A 22,439-nucleotide genomic window follows, 5' to 3' on the forward strand; every position below is an offset into this window, starting at 1 on the left:
TCCATATTCGGAGATTAATTTCTTCGGTGTCACATTGTCATTGCGAAAACGATACCACAATGTTGGTTAAACTAATAGAATTTGTCGTCAACTGCGCATAGGGAAAAAAACTATTGACATTGTACTGTTTATGAATTTCATAAATGAAAATTCAAGATTATCATCACGGGTTCCTAGAACAGTTGCCGTGGAAAGCGAAATGAACCAATCATGTATCGGTAATTCAGAATTGACAGAACCTTGAAAACCGTCAGTAGGTAATAATGAGTGATGGTAATATCGGTTTAATACATAACCTAACGTATAGTAACATACATATTATATGTTAGATATATGTATGCTTACTCAAACACGTAATAGATTATATTCTTCTTTGTCATGAGGAGGCAATATTAAATTTACATAAGAAAGATGAATGCATTGTGTTACATATTCTACTAGGAATTAACATAAATAAAAGGCATTTCTTAAAAATGGGCATAATAATCATCAGAGAAGTTCAGTACATTATGAATGTACTTTAATACGTATTGCATTAGTAATACTTTTTTTAATTGTTACATGATATACTGTGTTTCATATAAATCATGACAGGTGGCTCGACTATTCTTATCATTAGACGTGATATGCTTTAGCATGGTGTAACAAGATAAGGTGAGCTCTTGCGCACGAATTTTGTGAGAGCCAATAGAATCGTGACCTCACAATACGTCATTACGAGCGGAAAATTTAAAGTTCAAAATTGCAAACAGCGTCTATTAATTCAATTATTACAAATGCAGGTAATTACTTGCGTGCAAATGCTATTTGACCGAATAATGATTGACCATAGCATAAGGTCACTATAGAGGGTCAAGTCAAATCGTAAAAGCATCATCAGTGAACTCAATCGTTTTAATCTTCAAGGATTACACGTGACAATTTTTTGCCACTGCATATAAAATTTTGGATCGATAATCCGTCATAACGAAAAAAATGATTTGATGAAATCTCTATATCGACATGAATTTTAATGTAAATCTTTGCTGATTGGATAAATCGTAAGCTTAAGGCTAGATCTTCACACAGACGCCAGGGCTCAAACGCTGTACTTTGATTGGCGAATACCAGGCGGTAGGAGAGAAATTGTCATTCTTCACCCACCAAAATCCTGCGTTCAAGCGGAGGCGCCTGTATGAGGATCGAGCCTAAAACGAGACAAGGGAAAAGTAGAAAGAATCTCAAAGCATCGACAAGATGAAGACAACTGGTTAATTGGGTTTCATAATAAATAAGACGTTTTATACACGGACATAATCTGTATTTTATAATTCTGAATTGTAAATGTACATTTAATTATCGAGTTGTTCGATATACATATTTATATTGTGTTATTTGTCATTTTATGCATTTTCCTTTTCGTCACTGAATCACGGTTACGGTTAACATACATATTTCAGCCAATGCCATTGACTAATTTTTATCACCGGTCGAAAACAGTCAATGCAGTTGGCTGAAATTTAATAACCGCAAGCGTGGTTCAATTACGGAATATACTCTTATGCCCTTTTTCTCCAACGTGGTTTAAGCCTGGTTCAATTTTTTAAATATAGTTTTAAGTTATGATAACCATAGTTTAAATTTATATTAAAATCGGAGGAAAGGGACATTAGGCCTGCTTTCTTCAACGTGATCTAATGCATAAACTCCGTAGTTTATGCATTGAACAGCATCGGAAAAAACGGGCATTAATGATTACGATGATTGAATATCCAATAGTGATATGGTTAAAAATGAGAACTCACCATAATTTAAATTAACCTCTTTAATACCCAACGACGCACACCACTGTTTTCCAATTTCTGGATCGTTTGGGGACCGAAAAATTTAATTTTTAATTTTTTCATTTCTTTAGTACGATTTCTGCAAGCTCTTACAGCGTAAATGGGTATTTTATTATTATTAGAAAAACCACATCAAAACTGCGATAAATGCTTATGTAACATACAATGATCATACCAACCACTATATTATGTCGTCATCTAAGGTCTGCGCAAAGCATACCAAAACGTATCATAGAAACGAGCACATTACATCATCTGCCTTAATGTGTATGGTACTGTCCTATCCATTGCAATGTACTGCCCTTGAGAGATTCATGTAAAGGTTAATTTCCTAATGAGTTTCCCTGACATTTAAAGGAATGTTTTGGATCGGTGTACGGTGCTTGTGGTCTTCAAGATATGTAGATTTATGATTAAAATTTCAACACATGCTTTTAATTGAATTTATTAATGGTTAATAATAAATTATCTGAAAGACGTGTCACGTCATAAATAGTAAATAAGATGTCTATCTTACGTCTTGTCACTGCATACAAATGTTATGCAAAGAATGTAGTTATTAGCAGGTAACATTTACGTTTATTTTCTCTATGAACTTTTTATTTTTTATACTTATCCTTTTACATTCACAATTTTGAGGTTAGAAATATAATATCAACAAAAGATGTTTGTTTCAAAATATATTTGCCAGTCTGGAACATTGTATTTTACTTTATTGATATAGTATCGAGTAATTAATATGGAAATGATTCCATTGTGAGTGATAATTTTCCATTATTTAAAGTAGACGAGTGATATTCTAGATCATTGAAATAGATTTCTATAATCCATTTATGTATTTAAAAATTCTTTATTTAGTCATTATAGTGAATCTCAATATATCATTGCCATTTCTTACAAATATAGTTAAAAGAGAAGATTAAAGAATAAGTTTGTATCATCTGATTAAGTCAGATATTTATTACTATATATTATGGCAATAATATCAAAGGCATTGAATATTCTTTTTACAAAAAAATAATATTAATATTATATAATTTCAGAGATAGGTGCTTTCCATACTCTCTAAAGCCAAGAAATCATATACTTAATAGAGTTAGAAGAGAGTTTAGTGTAACTCTTCGTAAGTTTACTAAAACACGAAATAATGAAACAAAAGTCTGGACATGTTTAATATTTGGTCTGGGGGGATTTGGAGTAGTAACAACTTTTTTTTCAAAATTATATACCAATCGTGCAATATGTGAGAGAAACCGAACAATTGGATCCGTAAAGTCTGATAATCAGGAACAGCCTTTTAAATGGCGAGCGTTTTCAAGATATCTTTATCCACACTTTTGGGAGTTATTAATTGCTATAACAGTAAGTTTTTTCAGAAAACATTATCTAAAGTTTTAGTTTACATGTGTATATAAATACAATTTTCTGTTATACAGAGTGCATTCATAGTTGCTATTTTGAATATATGGATACCACAATGCGTTGGAGGGGTGGTTAATGTAATAGCAACATTTGCTCGAAAGGGTTCAAGTAATGGCTTCAATGATGATTCCATGATCAACATTCTAAAGCAGCTGTCTGAACCTGCATTTAAGTTGGCATGCATGTATGTAGCTCAAGTATGTAAATGATACAATATTAAATATTCAACTTTAAATAACAATGAGAACATTTATTGCACTTTGTTTATATGTATATATGCCTGCTTGCATAGTATAACGTCGTAAGCAATTTGCATTTTCTTATCGTATCATCAGTCAGAGAATTTCAAATAAACATTTAAGTAGATGCTATAATGATAGTAAACGTTTTGGTGACTTCAATACTTTACTTTAAATAGCTATAACAAAAATGGAAATAACTAAAATTCTATTGGATTAACTAAAATTATAACATTCACTGATGCACATTGATGAAAAAAAAAGATAAAGCTTCTGTATAAAAATGAATGTTTTTATAATTATAGCATATCAATTTTGTAATCAATATATTGATTTTCTTGCACACTGTACGTGAGATTATAAATGATTGGTGTTAATTATATTTAAGTAAACAAATATCTACATCCAAAACTATTTTTGATTATAGGAGAATGTTTCACAGTATTTATAACGCCAGAAATATAAAATATTGTACTTGAATTATTTTACGTATTTAATCAATTTCATGTATATTTATAACTAATATAAAATGATTGTTCAAGCAGCTTACAGTATCAAAACTTTGCTTTCACGATATAAAAATATTATGTAGGATGTTTTTGAATTCGTTATGGTTTCTATAATACAATATTTTTGATAACTGTAGTTTATTTGATGTAATTGCATGCACCAAAAAAATGAACTTTGAGCAGTAAACAACAATTTTTTCGTGGAAAAAAATTGCAATTTATTTGTTTTACTTTTATAAACGTGTAGTTTAAATTGAAATAAATAAGCGAAACACCTAATTCTTAGTACAAACTACCATACTGTATACATATGTTCAGAATAATTTTTTTTACAGGCTGTTTTTTCTTTCGTGTATATTTATACGCTTTCTGGAGTTGGGGAGAGAATTGCAATGAGGCTTCGGCAAAATTTATTTAAATCAATAATTATGCAAGACATAGCCTTTTTCGATAAAAATCGCACCGGAGAAATAGTTAATCGATTAACTAGTGACATACAGGATTTTAAGAGTGCATTCAAGATGTGTATTTCACAAGGATTAAGGTGCATGACACAGATAGTGGGTTGTGTCATTTCTATAACAGTGATATCACCACAGCTCACTGGTTTTATGGTAATTTGCGTGCCAACAGTGATACTTGTCGGCACGATTCTTGGCAGCAGTTTGAGAAAATTATCAAAAGATGCCCAAAATCAAACTGCAAAGTCAACAGCCGTGTGTGAAGAAGCAATTAGCAACATACGTACGGTAATCTCTTCTACCACTGACGTCACTGGTACACTGAATACTCTTATATTATTATACTTTGTTCATTTGGAAATGGAAATCCAATATACGTAGTTTATACTCTTAATTATTTAGCGAATTAAAAAAAAAATCATATTTCCACAGGTTCGACCTGCGTTATTTGGTTATAAGAGTAACAACTCTATTATAGAATCATTATATAAAACTAGTTTTTATTACAATGCAAATTAAAAGAAATATGTAACATGTCAGCTAATATTAGTAATCCTTTGCCAATAAGATATTTAAATAATTCTGATTTCAGATACCTTTGTTTATTATATTGACTAAAATGCTATTATAATATCTGTCGCCATGATTAAAAGGTATATGCTTTCTTGATTTAGGTACGAGCCTTTGCTGCTGAAGAGAGAGAAATTGAAATGTTTTCTCACGAGATTGAATTGGCTTCGCAGCTACAGGAACAATTGGGGCTTGGTATTGGTCTCTTTCAAGCAGGAACTAATTTGTTTCTTAATGGAATTGTACTTTCTACGTTATACTTTGGTGGGCACTTAATTTCCACTGGTCAATTAAGCTCAGGAGATTTGATGGCTTTTCTGATGGCCACTCAAACCATACAAAGATCCCTTACGCAATTGTCCTTGTTATTTGGCACCTATGTCAGAGGTATAAGTGCTGGTTCGAGAGTATTTGAGGTAAATTCTACATATGTGTGTCTTATCTCATTATCTGTTCCTCTATCAATTTTTATTTCTTCTCTATAACATACATATTTACACATTTCCTACTACGATTAGTTACTTATTAGTTATATCCAACTTTTCTTATAATTGATGCAGCAAAATATTTAACTAAATGTTTCTGTACAGTATCTAGAGTTGCAACCAACATCGCTAATGGTTGGTGGCGAAATAATCAAAGATCGATCCTTCCGTGGGAATATAGTTTTCAAAGACGTAACATTCAGCTATCCCACCAGAACAGATCATCCAATTTTAAAAGATTTTAATTTAAATATTCCTGCTGGAAAAATGATTGCTATTGTCGGTTCAAGTGGAAACGGAAAATCAACTGTAGCTGCATTACTTGAAAGGTATATATATAATTGTATTGTTTCATCGTTAAACGCAAAATATAAGTGTAGCATATAAAAATGATCATTTTAATATAACATATTATTTTTAGGCTGTACGATATTGATAAGGGTGCTATTACGATCGACGGTATAGACATCAGAACTTTAAATTCTAGTTATTTGCGGGGTGATGTTTTAGGCTATATTAATCAAGAACCTATACTCTTTGCAACTAGTGTTATGGAGAATATCAGATATGGGAAACCTGATGCTACAGATGAAGAGGTAAATTTATTATATATCTTTGATCTTGCCCTTTTCAACCAAAATTTTGGCATGTAGCAATGTTTTTATTAATTCCTAAATTATCTATTTCATTCCAAAGTAGTACTTGTAACTTTTGTGTATTAATGTTATCAATTACAGTCATACCCCGAAGTTATGTTGTAATTGACTCCGTGATCGACGATGTTAGCCACAAGGACGTAATTCGAGAAAAAATTCTTTGTTGTATAACGTCGTAATAAAATAGGAGGTTGGTTTTAAACAATTAATCTTACCAATAACGATCTTGGCACAGATGAGTCCATTGTCAAAGCGATAGTAGAGTTAAGGATAAAAGTAAACAGAATATAAAATTACAATTTTTTAAATGTAAGAAAATGAAATTATGCAGAGTTAAAGTGGTTCGGTAATAATAATCATAATAGTAATGGGGAAGCATGGGTTAAACAGGGAGTAAAAGAAAGATTCCAAAATTTTAAGTTAAAAAATATATGGGTGATAAACAATATAAGATAACCACAACATTCGAGTCCAAAATTATTATATTATACTGTACGAAAAATGAAGATATTGAATTTTGATGTTATTCATTTTTATACATAGGTTGAGTATATCTCATAGGGTAGGGATGAAAAGGGGGTAGAATTTGGAACCGAAACTTCCTTTTCAATTGTAGAATTTTATCACTCATTAAGAAGTTATTAACGTTTGAAGTTGACCAATCACAGTGCGGCTCCGCTTCGCGAATCGATTGTATTCAACTCAATATTCAATAATCAACTTAACATATTTATTATTCTGAAACTTCAATCGTTAATAATTTCTTAATGAGTGGTAAAATTCTACACCCTCTTCAGCCTCGAGAGGAAATTCACCAATGCCGGGACACCCTGTATAGTGAAAATTGACACGCTTAGACTTTTTATATCTCAAAAACAGTACGGTAAATGATATTCAAATTTTGCATAGGCGAAGATTTTGGTGTTGTCGATTATATACAAAAAATGCACAATTTTATAATTTTAACTTGGATTATGTATTATCACCGAATCTCTTTAGTTGACATATCACTTCTACTCGCGCGTAAAAATATTTTCAATCAGAGCACTCGGGTATATATGTATTCGTAGGGTACGCGTTCAAACATATTTGCGCGTTTTGATACGGAGTGTTTGGAAAGAGCGAAAAGTAGATCAGCCGAACAATTGAACTACGAAATGACGACGTAAGTCGGGGGATGGCTGTATTAACTGCAAGTGCATATTAAAATGAAATCATCCATCTATAATTATCTAGTCAACATGTAAATCGCAAAGTCATCATAAAAATGTCTAAAAGACAACTTCTGACGTCTTAAAAGTGACTTTTGGATAGTATGTGTTGTCTTGGTAAATACTTGAGTCAATAATAGTACTATAAATTACATGTCATATTGTGCATCGCACTGCAAAAGGAAAACGCAATAAATTCGAATCAACCGACGGCTGTAATGCGATATGTTACCTGCTCTTTATGGTACTTTAAAAATGCCTGATGAAAGTAATATTTAATTAGATGTCATGTCTCTTTTTTTTCATTTTGAGATGCGTAATAATTTCAGCCAATCAACAATATTAGAGTCTATTAAAAAATATTAAGATAATGCTAATATTTCTAAAGAAATGGTTGCTGCAAAAAATGCATTTTGCTTATTTTGCACAATTTTTATATAAAACATTTATCTATAGGAATACAAATTCCTAATAGCTACCAGTGACGCTCAGATAAACTGCTCTGTGTTTTATGAAATTAGAGTAGTGTCACATCTCCTGCTTTATATTGTACACATTTTAATCTATGTATTTGCTTAGGTAATGGAATCAGCAAAAGAAGCAAATGCTCATGAATTTATTATGAACTTCCCAAATGGCTATGATACTCTTGTTGGTGAAAAAGGTGCACAGCTTTCCGGTGGGCAGAAACAAAGAGTCGCCATTGCCAGAACATTGCTGAAGAAACCATCTATACTGATTCTGGATGAAGCTACTAGGTGAGCAATTGAACAAAAACGTATATATCAATTGTGCACATTTGACATATTTTCTTTTTGAAAACGTGTCTTTGTGCTGCTCTTGAGTTTCTGTAAAATTTACAGTTTATGTGTAACGTATTATACAATCGTGTCTTTGAGTCGTCAAGCATTAAATTCATACAACTTATCTGACATTGAATCTGCGTAATGTCAAATACTTACCTGATGCACTTCTGCCACAACAAAGTTTAGTTTTAAAGTACAGTCAGAGATATTATGGTTTATATAATACGTGCTAGTCAGTTAATTTATAATATGATAATATCACGTTATCATGATTTTATTTTGCAATTGATATGATAGTCAGGAACATGTTGATTGGATGCAACGAAGAAAAATGCTTAGCTATAAAAAGTATGATCTATCTTTGAAAAGTCGACGATGATTATAATTTAATTTAATTTATAAAATCACTTGCAGCGCTCTGGACTACAAAAGCGAAAGAGTCGTCCAAAAAGCATTGGAGAATGCAGCAAAAGGCCGTACTGTTTTAGTTATAGCCCATCGATTAAGTACCGTTAAAGCTGCTGATATCATAGTAGTGTTACAAAACGGTGTTATTGTGGAGGTAAGATGATTTTTTTGGTAAAATCTGAAATAACGAATTGCTTTCCACTATTAAATATATAATATACTTATCGCGAATCCTATATTTCCAACATTTTATATTCAAGCCTGCTCAATAGTCCTAGCAAACATAAACTATCGATTACATATGAGCGCTGATACAATTTGCTACTCAGACATTTAATAGTTTTAAGACAACTACTTTATGTAACTTATATTTGCTCCAGTAAAAAATTATAACATTGATGATATTTAACTGTTACTTTGTATTTGCTGGAGATATTAACCCATTGAGTGTCAAAAAAAAATGTGGCCAAAAGTAGTCTTGATAGTAAAATTATCAAATTATTTTAGGTATTAATTCTAAAGGGTTTTTCGGGTTGTTGAATCCAGTTCTTTGATTCAAATTTTCGAATTCAAAATGGTGGCTCCAGTATGGTAGCAATCAGTTTAGAAAGCTGTCAGATTATTGAAAATAAATGTTATCGTTTTCATGCAAATCAAATTTTTCTTCATGTTTTCGAATATGATAATTTTGACATCAGATATGAATTCATCAACCCCGAAGAGTGTTAGATAACATGTTTCGTGAAAATAGCACTAATAGATAACACTCTTTTTTAAAAAGACGTCTGTAGATAGACGTCCTTGCCACTGGCAGTCTAAAGTTCTGCAGACGTCCCTGACACTCAAGGGGTTAATGAAGCCTTATGACATTATTCCTTATTCGATGTGCTGAGTAGTAAATCCTAATAAGACCTTTGTTACACGGTGTTGGTATTTATGTATGTCTATACACATATACTAATTTTATGTACATTTCTGAATACTTGTTCAGGACTATCACCACAAGTCGACGAAGTTACATTATTCGTTGCAATTTGTTACCCAGTATTATTTATTTTACGTATTATGCGGATAATGCTGCGTTACGCTCATCTTCATCACATAAATAGTTAAAAGATGAATATGTATTCTGTGGAACCATGAACTGATAACTCCCGTCTAATTAGTTTGTAATTTTGTAAACTATGTATGATGTTATAAAACGGAATCGTAGTCCTCGCCAAGCTTTTATAAAACTAGGTTCCCTCGCGGTTGCTGTGAATCGTAGCAATGTGGTCGGGATTCTTGTTCAGCCAGTACTTACATCGCGCGGTGTGAAAATCTAAACAAAAATATAAATATTAATATCAAAAGTCCGAAAAATACTCTGTTTTTATATTATGTATGTGGGTGTGTATGTACAATACATACACTTCCAACAAGATCCCCTGTATATACAGGGTGTCCCTAAATTGCCTTACTAACGGGGTACAGCGATGTACGAGGCGCATTGCTGATCATGAAAATGTTCTTCTTTTTGTTGGGAAGTGCTTAGTTTTCAAGCTAGAGCCGCTTAAAGTTGGTTATTCAGAGCGAGGTATCGGCAGAAACGTAGATATGCGTTCTCTGAGTTTTCTGCCCTTGATTTTAATTATTAGAAGGCAACAAAAATGTACACTTCTGTCTTCGATTCAGAAAGATCAGCATGTTTTAAACACGTTATATGTATTTATATTATTTAGAATCAATTTTTTTTTTCCTTATCTCATCGTATGCTCAGATACATTTATATATACGATCGGTTGTAATAATAGTTTCTTTATTACTGTTATAGAGTTTTGCAAACAAAAGTAGTAGTAATATTAAATAATTTATTTTTTGAACAAAGATTTTATTTTGTGTAGATGGGTACACATACTGAACTGATTAAAAGGAAGGGGTCGTACTACAACTTGATTAATCAACAAGGAAAAAATAACGAGAATCAGCATAATTGATAGAAGCCAGAAAGAAACTGTGACATTGAATACCTAATCACGAAGCGAATCATACAAACAAGCAATATTTCAACGATTCATCGATGAAATTCTTAGATACATTTGTTATAAATTATAAGACATCTTGTATGTATATATGAGTAATAAACACAAGGTGTTTGGAATAATAAAATGTATATAAATGCCAATGTCATGTTACTGCTAAGTCATTTCTGGAATTATGTCTGAATATGGGAATAAAGTTTAGCATGCGACTAGCTATGTTGAAGGTTGGATGCAATAAAAACAAAAATGTATGTTTCATTAATGCAGATCGATAAGTAGTCACACGTTAGAGGTCATTCTGTGTCGACCCCGGAGGAGTCACAATATAAAGATTTTCTGCAAATTATGAGACGATAGATAACCATATCGAATCGAGAAAATCTGTTATTTTTTGTTTAAACATGTTTAATAATTTATTGCTCTAAAAGATTTCAAGGTACCAAATTTTTCAAGACTTTAAATATAATCAAAAATCGTTTCCAAAAGGAAAAATCAGGAACCTCTCGTCGAGACAGTATGACCCCTAGCGTATGTACTAAAGTACACATGTATACGATTTTATGAATTTATTGATGACATCCTTTTCATCGGTGTTACTCTGCTTAGTGCAATGGACTGGAGAGTAGATTTTGTAATCTCAAAATGAAATATAATAATTTATAAGAATGTAACAACAAATTATCAGGCAAACGCATTGCACGTAGATTCTTGCAAGCTGCACTGTTATTTGAATGATACATTTATGCGGAATAATTGTGAAATAAATAAATGAGATGAATGCATTTTTTTGACATGAAAGGTGATCGTGCAAATATTTTGCATTCACCTCATTCCTTTATTTCGCAATTAATTCTTATGAAAGTATCATTTTAGTAATTATGGATCTTATACAAATCTGTCTCCATCTGAGTTCGATGAAGATAATTCATCAATTTCATGTAATTAACGATTTTCCTAATATACATTCAAGATGGCCGTTTGCATTTTCCAGTTCCCTTAATTACTTTTATGTGAGTTGGACATAACACAATATTAAAGTATACTATAGAAGCTAGTCAAAAATATCACAATGCTTACCAAATTTAATAATAAAGCGTAGAGACTTTATTTTTAATAAATCTTTTCAGGATTATGACATGGTGGATTGCCCGAAATTCCTGAAACTGAAAAATAATTATTTTTACATTGAGAGATCAAATAGTTAAATTATGTGAGGGGAAGATTCTATTTCGAATAATTATTTACGAAAATCATACATTAGTCAGGTATCAATTGCACAAGACCAATTTTATACAAATACAGTGAATGAGATTTCTTATAGAAAGGTAGTCATATATTGAACTATTTAGCATTTTAATATAGAGAAATGTTAGGGAGTAAGGGAGAAAGAATCGAAGAGGTTACATACATGGATGAGTTGTCATATACTGTTCAAAAAATTTACTAGAGAATTACAAATCCGAACTAGAAATTTTTATTCATATACCGTACCATAAATATCTTATCCATTTGAATTAGATATTAAAAGTAGCATTACTGAAAAATAATGAAGATATTTGTATATTTACTGATACAAGGTACTAGAAATGTACTATGTCCTCGTAATATTTTATGAATAAGATGCAAGAAAATTAGTAGACGTTCTGTACTTTTTTTATTTCCTATGCCGTTTATAAATTTCGAATACATCTCGAGTAAAATTTATTGACCCTCTGTTGAACCCAAAAAGCCGAAGTTGCAATATTAAAACAAAATTTTTTAATATATATAATATTTCGTCTAGAGTGTCATTTACTATCTTGGGCTTGTTGTTAGATTGGTCTATTTAATTATTTCTTCAAATTACATTCTCCATCCTACTCAGGATTCAAACCAGCGACCGAACGACTAAAACCGTATGCACGCTATCCACTACGCTATGGACTACTTGCCAATTCTTTGTAAGTAAATAAGATATGAGATGCATCGGGTGCAAAAATAGAGAAATTAACTATTCAATTATTTTGATTACACTGTTCAAGCGCTCAATGCGTCCCTTTGAATAGACAAAGGCAATCTTCTTTGATAAGCAGCACTATTTTTATTGTGTTTTTCTCGATCTAACAACCATATTACAATCCGAATAACGTAATATTCAGTGGCAATCCGTAATTTTACTACGCGAATTTCGAATTTCACCAGGTGAGCTTAAATTTTTCCAATACAAGCGTACTAATAATTCCATGCGTCTTTGAAGAAAAAACCATTATGCTGTGATTTTGTAGTATGCATCCCACAGAAATTTCATTTAGACTCGTACCCAGTCTTTCAAGTATTGTATCTGAAAATTCGGTAGGAGTGAACTTGTAATTTTTATATAAATGTTCAAGTTCTGCATATAAATTTTCGAACGGGTCAATGAATATTAGAAACCGGATTTTAATTTTACAATTTTTTTATGTAGCAACCGAAATGTTAAACAGGTTACGTGAATTTTCAGAAAACTTTAAAAAATGTATCATCAAGTACATATAAATTTACCCTACTATTATTAATTTTGTAATGCGTATTATACAAATGATTATTTCGCATACCGGTTTTGTAAATTTCGCACTACTTGTTACAGTAAATTAACAATTGTTTTTACAGTGTACGGACGAGGCTGGAACCGAGGAAATTTCGCACCCGAAAATATTGTAATTAGCTATACAAGAACAATTCCCAGTAATATTTTGTATACCTGATACAAGTAAATCTATTCCTGCGTGTTTTTTTTATTTCATCCGTGACTCTATGCAACATTACGATAAGCGTTGGATAGGGAACGGTAAAGATCAGTTCCTCTATGGGCTGCCATGACTGTATTGTAGGCTTTATATTCGAGATTCAGTTATATTTTATATATTTTCTGAAAAATAATTAAAAAATTCGCCTTGATGGGGAAAAACATTTTATGGGAAGACACTAATTTTATACATTCAGTGAAAAGATTTTTGGGTGAGAAGCTTCCTCGCTTGCAGCCTTGTCCGTGTGACAACTCAGCCATAGAAATAGCTTTTTCTGTTCTCCCATAATGCTCAAGTAAGAAAGAGAAAAGCTTCCATGAAAATAAATACGATGTACACAATAATAGGCTATGGGAGCGTAAGCCATAAATTCCCTAGCTCATTTAATTTAGCGAGGTAGATGTGATTTTCGTACTTACATTCATCCATTTCTGTTCGATCGCCACAGTAACCCCCATCTTCACTGAAAAACTCTCCATCAGGGCAAGACCATTCTACTTTCTCTAAATCATACTGTTTATCCATTACAGCACATGTGTAATATTTGTCACAATGGTAAGGATCCGCAAAGAATCCAGCCTCTGTACACTGACCAGCTGGATGAGGAAGAGGATTTTTTATATTTGCAGCAATATCACAACACAATGTTTCAGGATTATAGATCAAATCTCCCGAACAAATACTCGAAGATAATATTAGGCCCTCGGATGATTGGGAACACGTGTAATATGTTCGCAAGTCTACAGTATCGCGGAAAGTACCAACTCCAGTACAGTTCCGGAACTCACTCAAACCATCTGAACATTCAGGAACATTAAGCGCATAATCGCATCTTCCTAACTGCTGATTAAACCGTAAACAAGAGGGACAAGACATGATTTTACTTTTCACGAAACCACCATTATAATCTGGATCACACACGTAGTATAAAGAGCAGCTATTCGGTACCCTGAAAGCACCTACACTAGAACACACATCTGTAATTAGAAAAAAAAAAGAACACTTGTCAGATCCAGGAAGGAATTCCTTACAGCAAAACGGATTCAATTACGGCAAAATAATATATATCAATGAATAAAAGATAATTAATAATACTTACCGTCGCTAGCGCTAGATTCTTCCGTGGATAAAGAAGAAGGGTTGGTGCTAGCACTAGATTGTTCCGTGGATGAAGCAGAAGGACTGGTGCTATCACTCATTGATTCCGCCGCTGCGTTGGAGGAGCTTGAGCTAGTGCTAGATTGTTCCGTCGATGTATCAGTAGCGCTAGATTGTTCCGTGGATGAAGCAGAAGGACTGGTGCTATCACTCATTGATTCCGCCGCTGCGTTGGAGGAGCTTGAGCTAGTGCTAGATTGTTCCGTCGATGTATCAGTAGCGCTAGATTGTTCCGTGGATGAAGCAGAAGGACTGGTGCTATCACTCATTGATTCCGCCGCTGCGTTGGAGGAGCTTGAGCTAGTGCTAGATTGTTCCGTCGATGTATCAGTAGCGCTAGATTGTTCCGTGGATGAAGCAGAAGGACTGGTGCTATCACTCATTGATTCCGCCGCTGCGTTGGAGGAGCTTGAGCTAGTGCTAGATTGTTCCGTCGATGTATCAGTAGCGCTAGATTGTTCCGTGGATGAAGCAGAAGGACTGGTGCTATCACTCATTGATTCCGCCGCTGCGTTGGAGGAGCTTGAGCTAGTGCTAGATTGTTCCGTCGATGTATCAGTAGCGCTAGATTGTTCCGTGGATGAAGCAGAAGGACTGGTGCTATCACTCATTGATTCCGCCGCTGCGTTGGAGGAGCTTGAGCTAGTGCTAGATTGTTCCGTCGATGTATCAGTAGCGCTAGATTGTTCCGTGGATGAAGCAGAAGGACTGGTGCTATCACTCATTGATTCCGCCGCTGCGTTGGAGGAGCTTGAGCTAGTGCTAGATTGTTCCGTCGATGTATCAGTAGCGCTAGATTGTTCCGTGGATGAAGCAGAAGGACTGGTGCTATCACTCATTGATTCCGCCGCTGCGTTGGAGGAGCTTGAGCTAGTGCTAGATTGTTCCGTCGATGTGTCAGTAGCGCTAGATTGTTCCGTGGATGAAGCAGAAGGACTAGTGCTATCGCTCATTGATTCCGCCGCTTCGTTGGAGGAGCTTGCGCTAGTGCTAGATTGTTCCGTCGATGTGTCAGTACCTCTAGATTGTTCCGTGGATGAAGCAGAAGGACTAGTGCTATCGCTCATTGATTCCGCCGCTTCGTTGGAGGAGCTTGCGCTAGTGCTAGATTGTTCCGTCGATGTGTCAGTACCTCTAGATTGTTCCGTGGATGAAGCAGAAGGACTAGTGCTATCGCTCATTGATTCCGCCGCTTCGTTGGAGGAGCTTGCGCTAGTGCTAGATTGTTCCGTCGATGTGTCAGTACCTCTAGATTGTTCCGTGGATGAAGCAGAAGGACTAGTGCTATCGCTCATTGATTCCGCCGCTGCGTTGGAGGAGCTTGCGCTAGTGCTAGATTGTTCCGTCGATGTGTCAGTACCTCTAGATTGTTCCGTGGATGAAGCAGAAGGACTAGTGCTATCGCTCATTGATTCCGCCGCTTCGTTGGAGGAGCTTGCGCTAGTGCTAGATTGTTCCGTCGATGTGTCAGTACCTCTAGATTGTTCCGTGGATGAAGCAGAAGGACTAGTGCTATCGCTCATTGATTCCGCCGCTTCGTTGGAGGAGCTTGCGCTAGTGCTAGATTGTTCCGTCGATGTGTCAGTACCTCTAGATTGTTCCGTGGATGAAGCAGAAGGACTAGTGCTATCGCTCATTGATTCCGCCGCTTCGTTGGAGGAGCTTGCGCTAGTGCTAGATTGTTCCGTCGATGTGTCAGTACCTCTAGATTGTTCCGTGGATGAAGCAGAAGGACTAGTGCTATCGCTCATTGATTCCGCCGCTTCGTTGGAGGAGCTTGCGCTAGTGCTAGATTGTTCCGTCGATGTGTCAGTACCTCTAGATTGTTCCGTGGATGAAGCAGAAGGACTAGTGCTATCGCTCATTGATTCCGCCGCTTCGTTGGAGGAGCTTGCGCTAGTGCTAGATTGTTCCGTCGATGTGTCAGTACCTCTAGATTGTTCCGTGGATGAAGCAGAAGGACTAGTGCTATCGCTCATTGATTCCGCCGCTTCGTTGGAGGAGCTTGCGCTAGTGCTAGATTGTTCCGTCGATGTGTCAGTACCTCTAGATTGTTCCGTGGATGAAACAGAAGGACTGGTGCTAGCGCTAGATTGTTCTGTGGAAGAACCAGAAGGACTAGTGCTATCGCTCATTGATTCCGCCGCTGCGTTGGAGGAGCTTGCGCTAGTGCTAGATTGTTCCGTCGATGTGTCAGTAGCGCTAGATTGTTCCGGGGATGAAGCAGAAGGACTGGTGCTAGCGCTAGATTGTTCCGTGGACGAACCAGAAGGACTAGTGCTATCGCTCATTGATTCCGCCGCTGCGTTGGAGGAGCTTGCGCTAGTGCTAGATTGTTCCGTCGATGTGTCAGTAGCGCTAGATTGTTCCGGGGATGAAGCAGAAGGACTGGTGCTAGCGCTAGATTGTTCCGTGGACGAACCAGAAGGACTAGTGCTATCGCTCATTGATTCCGCCGCTGCGTTGGAGGAGCTTGCGCTAGTGCTAGATTGTTCCGTCGATGTGTCAGTAGCGCTAGATTGTTCCGGGGATGAAGCAGAAGGACTGGTGCTAGCGCTAGATTGTTCCGTGGACGAACCAGAAGGACTAGTGCTATCGCTCATTGATTCCGCCGCTGCGTTGGAGGAGCTTGCGCTAGTGCTAGATTGTTCCGTCGATGTGTCAGTAGCGCTAGATTGTTCCGGGGATGAAGCAGAAGGACTGGTGCTAGCGCTAGATTGTTCCGTGGACGAACCAGAAGGACTAGTGCTATCGCTCATTGATTCCGCCGCTGCGTTGGAGGAGCTTGCGCTAGTGCTAGATTGTTCCGTCGATGTGTCAGTAGCGCTAGATTGTTCCGGGGATGAAGCAGAAGGACTGGTGCTAGCGCTAGATTGTTCCGTGGACGAACCAGAAGGACTAGTGCTATCGCTCATTGATTCCGCCGCTGCGTTGGAGGAGCTTGCGCTAGTGCTAGATTGTTCCGTCGATGTGTCAGTAGCGCTAGATTGTTCCGGGGATGAAGCAGAAGGACTGGTGCTAGCGCTAGATTGTTCCGTGGACGAACCAGAAGGACTAGTGCTATCGCTCATTGATTCCGCCGCTGCGTTGGAGGAGCTTGCGCTAGTGCTAGATTGTTCCGTCGATGTGTCAGTAGCGCTAGATTGTTCCGGGGATGAAGCAGAAGGACTGGTGCTAGCGCTAGATTGTTCCGTGGACGAACCAGAAGGACTAGTGCTATCGCTCATTGATTCCGCCGCTGCGTTGGAGGAGCTTGCGCTAGTGCTAGATTGTTCCGTCGATGTGTCAGTAGCGCTAGATTGTTCCGGGGATGAAGCAGAAGGACTGGTGCTAGCGCTAGATTGTTCCGTGGACGAACCAGAAGGACTAGTGCTATCGCTCATTGATTCCGCCGCTGCGTTGGAGGAGCTTGCGCTAGTGCTAGATTGTTCCGTCGATGTGTCAGTAGCGCTAGATTGTTCCGGGGATGAAGCAGAAGGACTGGTGCTAGCGCTAGATTGTTCCGTGGACGAACCAGAAGGACTAGTGCTATCGCTCATTGATTCCGCCGCTGCGTTGGAGGAGCTTGCGCTAGTGCTAGATTGTTCCGTCGATGTGTCAGTAGCGCTAGATTGTTCCGGGGATGAAGCAGAAGGACTGGTGCTAGCGCTAGATTGTTCCGTGGACGAACCAGAAGGACTAGTGCTATCGCTCATTGATTCCGCCGCTGCGTTGGAGGAGCTTGCGCTAGTGCTAGATTGTTCCGTCGATGTGTCAGTAGCGCTAGATTGTTCCGGGGATGAAGCAGAAGGACTGGTGCTAGCGCTAGATTGTTCCGTGGACGAACCAGAAGGACTAGTGCTATCGCTCATTGATTCCGCCGCTGCGTTGGAGGAGCTTGCGCTAGTGCTAGATTGTTCCGTCGATGTGTCAGTAGCGCTAGATTGTTCCGGGGATGAAGCAGAAGGACTGGTGCTAGCGCTAGATTGTTCCGTGGACGAACCAGAAGGACTAGTGCTATCGCTCATTGATTCCGCCGCTGCGTTGGAGGAGCTTGCGCTAGTGCTAGATTGTTCCGTCGATGTGTCAGTAGCGCTAGATTGTTCCGGGGATGAAGCAGAAGGACTGGTGCTAGCGCTAGATTGTTCCGTGGACGAACCAGAAGGACTAGTGCTATCGCTCATTGATTCCGCCGCTGCGTTGGAGGAGCTTGCGCTAGTGCTAGATTGTTCCGTCGATGTGTCAGTAGCGCTAGATTGTTCCGGGGATGAAGCAGAAGGACTGGTGCTAGCGCTAGATTGTTCCGTGGACGAACCAGAAGGACTAGTGCTATCGCTCATTGATTCCGCCGCTGCGTTGGAGGAGCTTGCGCTAGTGCTAGATTGTTCCGTCGATGTGTCAGTAGCGCTAGATTGTTCCGGGGATGAAGCAGAAGGACTGGTGCTAGCGCTAGATTGTTCCGTGGACGAACCAGAAGGACTAGTGCTATCGCTCATTGATTCCGCCGCTGCGTTGGAGGAGCTTGCGCTAGTGCTAGATTGTTCCGTCGATGTGTCAGAAGCGCTAGATTGTTCCGTGGATGAAGCAGAAGGACTAGTGCTATCACTCATTGATTCCCCCGATGCATTGGAAGAGCTGGCGCTAGTGCTAGATGAGCCCGTAGAAGCGTCAGAAGAGCTCGTCCTAGCGCTGGTTGGTTCCATTAATGAAACGGATGTGCTGGAGTCGGTGGTTGATGAGTTAGTTGATGGCTCGGGAAAGCTGGTTGATGTGCTGGTTCTCAAAGATTCACTGCTTGTTGTTTCCTTTTGATTACATGTTTCTCTGTATGTGCATATTCTAGTAATTGGATCGTAGCCAGTTGGTGGTGGACATGCGTGAACAGTTTGATACATCTCCTGACAATGTATATTACACATGTAAAATAACGTGCAGTTGTTCGGTACTGGAAATCTTCCTAGTTTTTTGCATTCTGGTAGCTCTAAATGATTGTATTCTGGTTGCTGAGTTGTTGTACTCGTTGTTGCCTTATGTGTTTCATTATTAATAGTGCATCTTCTCAGTCGTGTGTCAAAATGCTGCGTTGATGTGCATGAGGCCATTATGACTTTATGCTTTGTACAGACATAGTAACGGTTTGGATCGAATGTATGTGGTTTGATTGTGGTTCTAGCACAGTTCTGTTTTGTATTCTCATATTCGAATGTACCTCCGCCAGGAATCCCGATGCACCGACCTTCAGTTTCATCGTAATATTGTCTTGTATTAGGGCATGTCGAAGTTGTTCCATATGGTGAGCGACGGTTACGTTGCTTTCGTGGAGGATATGGGGAGTCGCTGTAGATGCTGCCTACGTACTGTAAATTGGTGTTCATATATTTTTAGAATATTTATTTATGGCTTGAATTTTCTATAAGTTAATACTTCCATTAAAATTAATACTAAATGGATATCAACGTAGCGTCATAGTAATATTTTTATCGGTGCAGTAGGGTAATGATATCAAATAGCTAATGCCGGCCATACACGCTACGGTCTACCTGAGAGGTCTACCTGAACAGGTATGCCTGCGCCGGTAGGCCGGAGTGTGTGTTGGAATAGACCTGTGCAGTTTTTTAACCTGTACAGGCGACCGGTGCAAGATCGAAAATCAATTTTTTCGAGTGACACTGTACGATGTACCGGTGCGTGTGTGCAATTGTGCATGTACTCCGGTCGCCTGCGCAGGTCGCGTCAGTTGTTTCTTCACCAAAGCCAGTGCGTCCTCGTTCGATGCCATCGCGAAAAAACTGAAGACCGCTCCGGTACACCGGAGACATATCCGACGTCCGGTTTACCTGCACAGGCATACCTGTGCAGGTACACCTTTCCGGTAGACCGTATCATATATGGCCGGCATAATTAAATTTGATTCCATCATCTATCACCTGACATTATATAGTGCAAACTTAAGGATAAGCAAGGTAGTATAGAAATATTGAGTAAATCATTTTAATTATCTTAAACCTTATTAAGGTCAATAAAAAAATTGTATAATGGATTTGATGTAAGCAAATTAATTATTGAATTTGTAAATTAAATTTGTAGGTGGCACAGAAAGTTTTCGTGATTCATTATGAATGTATAGGAGTTACAAAATAATGCTGCGTATCTTTTTTCCATATAACTATCACGATATATAAATAATTTGTTTGCGTTGCAACGAATATGTTATGGTCACAGAAAATACTTATTTATTTATTTCATATTTTATTTTTGATAGTTTAATGAGTCTTTCACTTTATTCAACATACCGAATTATTTAGTGCATCAACTATGTTGAACAATTGTAACATTAAAGGATAGCATTTTAAAGGATTGCAGTTGTTATTTAAGTTGCACGTTTTCTCAAAGTTATACAGTATAATCCGTTTACTATGGCTCCGCCTATATTGACCAACCGCTTAATATGACGTAATTGCAGTGCGAAGTTTAGTTTTCATATAAACTACTGTGAAATAAAGTTCGGATACAATGACTTCGCTTATAGTGACATATCGCTTATTATGACCTATTTTTAAGAAATTATGTCCGGTATATATAGTGACCGACATGATTTCTAAAATTTTCATTCGATTCCACGACCCCTCCCGCCTTTCCCCTGTGCCAGCAACGTCCGGGGCGTTCGTGGCGCGTTAAATTCATAATTCAATATGAATTATACATTATCATTTTTCTCCGAGAGCCCGACACGTAGTAATGCGAGAACGCTCAAGCGACGACTTTCTTAGAATCCTATTTCCCTAATCGCCTTAATGTTCGCTTATAACGAGAGAGTACTGTAAATATTAATAACGACACGTGTGCAATTTGAAGCCGGCCCGTTGTTCGATTTTCTCTAAAAACATTCCCAAATTATTCCTATTTTTCACTGCTGCAAACCAGAGACCCCGTTTTAAAAGAGCACACGTACGTACGACAAAATATGAATAATTACATAAATATTAGTACTCAACTAAAGAAAAAATTAAATAATTTATCATAAGATTCCACTTAGTAATGAATGCGCGTATGTACTTACATCTCCGAGTACAGCAGGTAGGACGGCGCAAAAGATAAATACGCCTCCCAGGAACATGTATTTTTGGGGGCTCTTCATAGTTGAACGTCGAACTCAAACTGAGACTAACTAATAATTATACCTCACCTGCTGCACTTGTAATTTTTATGCGATAACAAAATCACGGTATTATCGTGTCACGAGTTCAGGATTCGTGTATCAGGAACGTGCTCAAAAGTAAACAAAACATGCGCCTCATGATTACTTGACATCAATGTTTTTCAAGAAACGTTCAATAAATGGCATTTCAATTTTGCATAGCTTAAAACTTAAGCTAATTAACTTATACATCAAGTTTAGATATTTATCTAGGAATATGAATTTATACGGTTAATGAAATTTAAAATTGCACACTTATCAGTTTCAATTTTATTAATATTGCATTATGGTCATATATAAAACTGTGTTCACTAGGATCCACATAAAATTTGCACTGAAATTACATAGCTCATCGTCATTCCACTTGATTGTGAAATTATTTCGTTTATTTTGCCCTTTATAAATTAAAGATGTAAATATTTGAAATAAAATTTTGTTTCTTCCAAATATTTAAATATTTTGACTTCTGAACTCTTCAGCGAAGAGTGGCAATGCCCCTTCTAGTACTATGTAGACGGATTCATCTATAATATTCGTGTGAGCTAAGCCAAGTAAATGTATAGATCTTTCATCAAAATGCTGTTGATTTGTTTAACATGGCAAAATTGTATGTCTTAATATGTACGTGGCATTAATAGATTTAAATGTATTTAATATTTCAATATCAGTTCTATTTGTACTATGAGTAACACGTAAAAAAGAACTAATGCCATCTTCAAATCAAAATT

General features: G+C 36.9%; 2 protein-coding genes and 1 long non-coding RNA gene across 8 annotated transcripts; 1 reads left to right on the top strand and 2 right to left on the bottom strand.

Moving 5' to 3' along the window:
• Positions 1 to 498: 498 nt before the first annotated feature.
• On the bottom strand, positions 499 to 1,991 carry LOC107267244. The gene is made up of 2 exons (XR_001537583.2): positions 1,785 to 1,991; positions 499 to 1,187 (listed from the first exon to the last, which is right to left on the bottom strand). It is a non-coding gene; the product is annotated as an uncharacterized LOC107267244 (long non-coding RNA).
• Positions 1,992 to 2,096: 105 nt separating this feature from the next.
• LOC107267248 (ATP-binding cassette sub-family B member 8, mitochondrial) lies at positions 2,097 to 10,754 on the top strand. 6 transcript variants are annotated; one of them, XM_015738698.1, is made up of 10 exons: positions 2,100 to 2,389; positions 2,867 to 3,185; positions 3,260 to 3,442; positions 4,329 to 4,742; positions 5,129 to 5,440; positions 5,615 to 5,838; positions 5,931 to 6,105; positions 7,956 to 8,134; positions 8,597 to 8,744; positions 10,474 to 10,754. In XM_015738698.1, the coding sequence occupies exons 1-10, from the start codon at positions 2,328 to 2,330 to the stop codon at positions 10,564 to 10,566; spliced, it is 2,109 nt and encodes a 702-aa protein (XP_015594184.1). In that variant the 5' UTR covers positions 2,100 to 2,327; the 3' UTR covers positions 10,567 to 10,754. The 6 variants fall into 6 exon arrangements, 5 of the variants coding, with proteins under 5 accessions (XP_024940230.1, XP_015594184.1, XP_015594185.1 ...); XM_015738700.2 differs by having other exon boundaries at positions 2,343 to 2,389; positions 2,867 to 2,946; positions 3,260 to 3,429; XM_025084463.1 differs by having other exon boundaries at positions 2,345 to 2,389; positions 2,867 to 2,946.
• LOC107267239 (serine-rich adhesin for platelets) lies at positions 8,800 to 21,666 on the bottom strand. Its single transcript, XM_025084469.1, has 6 exons — positions 21,574 to 21,666; positions 16,645 to 19,870; positions 14,476 to 15,462; positions 13,796 to 14,353; positions 11,689 to 11,774; positions 8,800 to 9,911 (listed from the first exon to the last, which is right to left on the bottom strand). Exons 1-5 carry the CDS (start codon positions 21,649 to 21,651, stop codon positions 11,722 to 11,724), a joined length of 4,902 nt encoding a protein of 1,633 aa, XP_024940237.1. The 5' UTR covers positions 21,652 to 21,666; the 3' UTR covers positions 8,800 to 9,911; positions 11,689 to 11,721.
• Between the last annotated feature and the right edge of the window lie 773 nt (positions 21,667 to 22,439).

The sequence above is a fragment of the Cephus cinctus genome, unplaced genomic scaffold (assembly GCF_000341935.2).
Source record: "Cephus cinctus unplaced genomic scaffold, Ccin1 Ccin1_scaffold0378, whole genome shotgun sequence".
Classification (NCBI taxonomy): Eukaryota; Metazoa; Arthropoda; class Insecta; order Hymenoptera; family Cephidae; genus Cephus; species Cephus cinctus.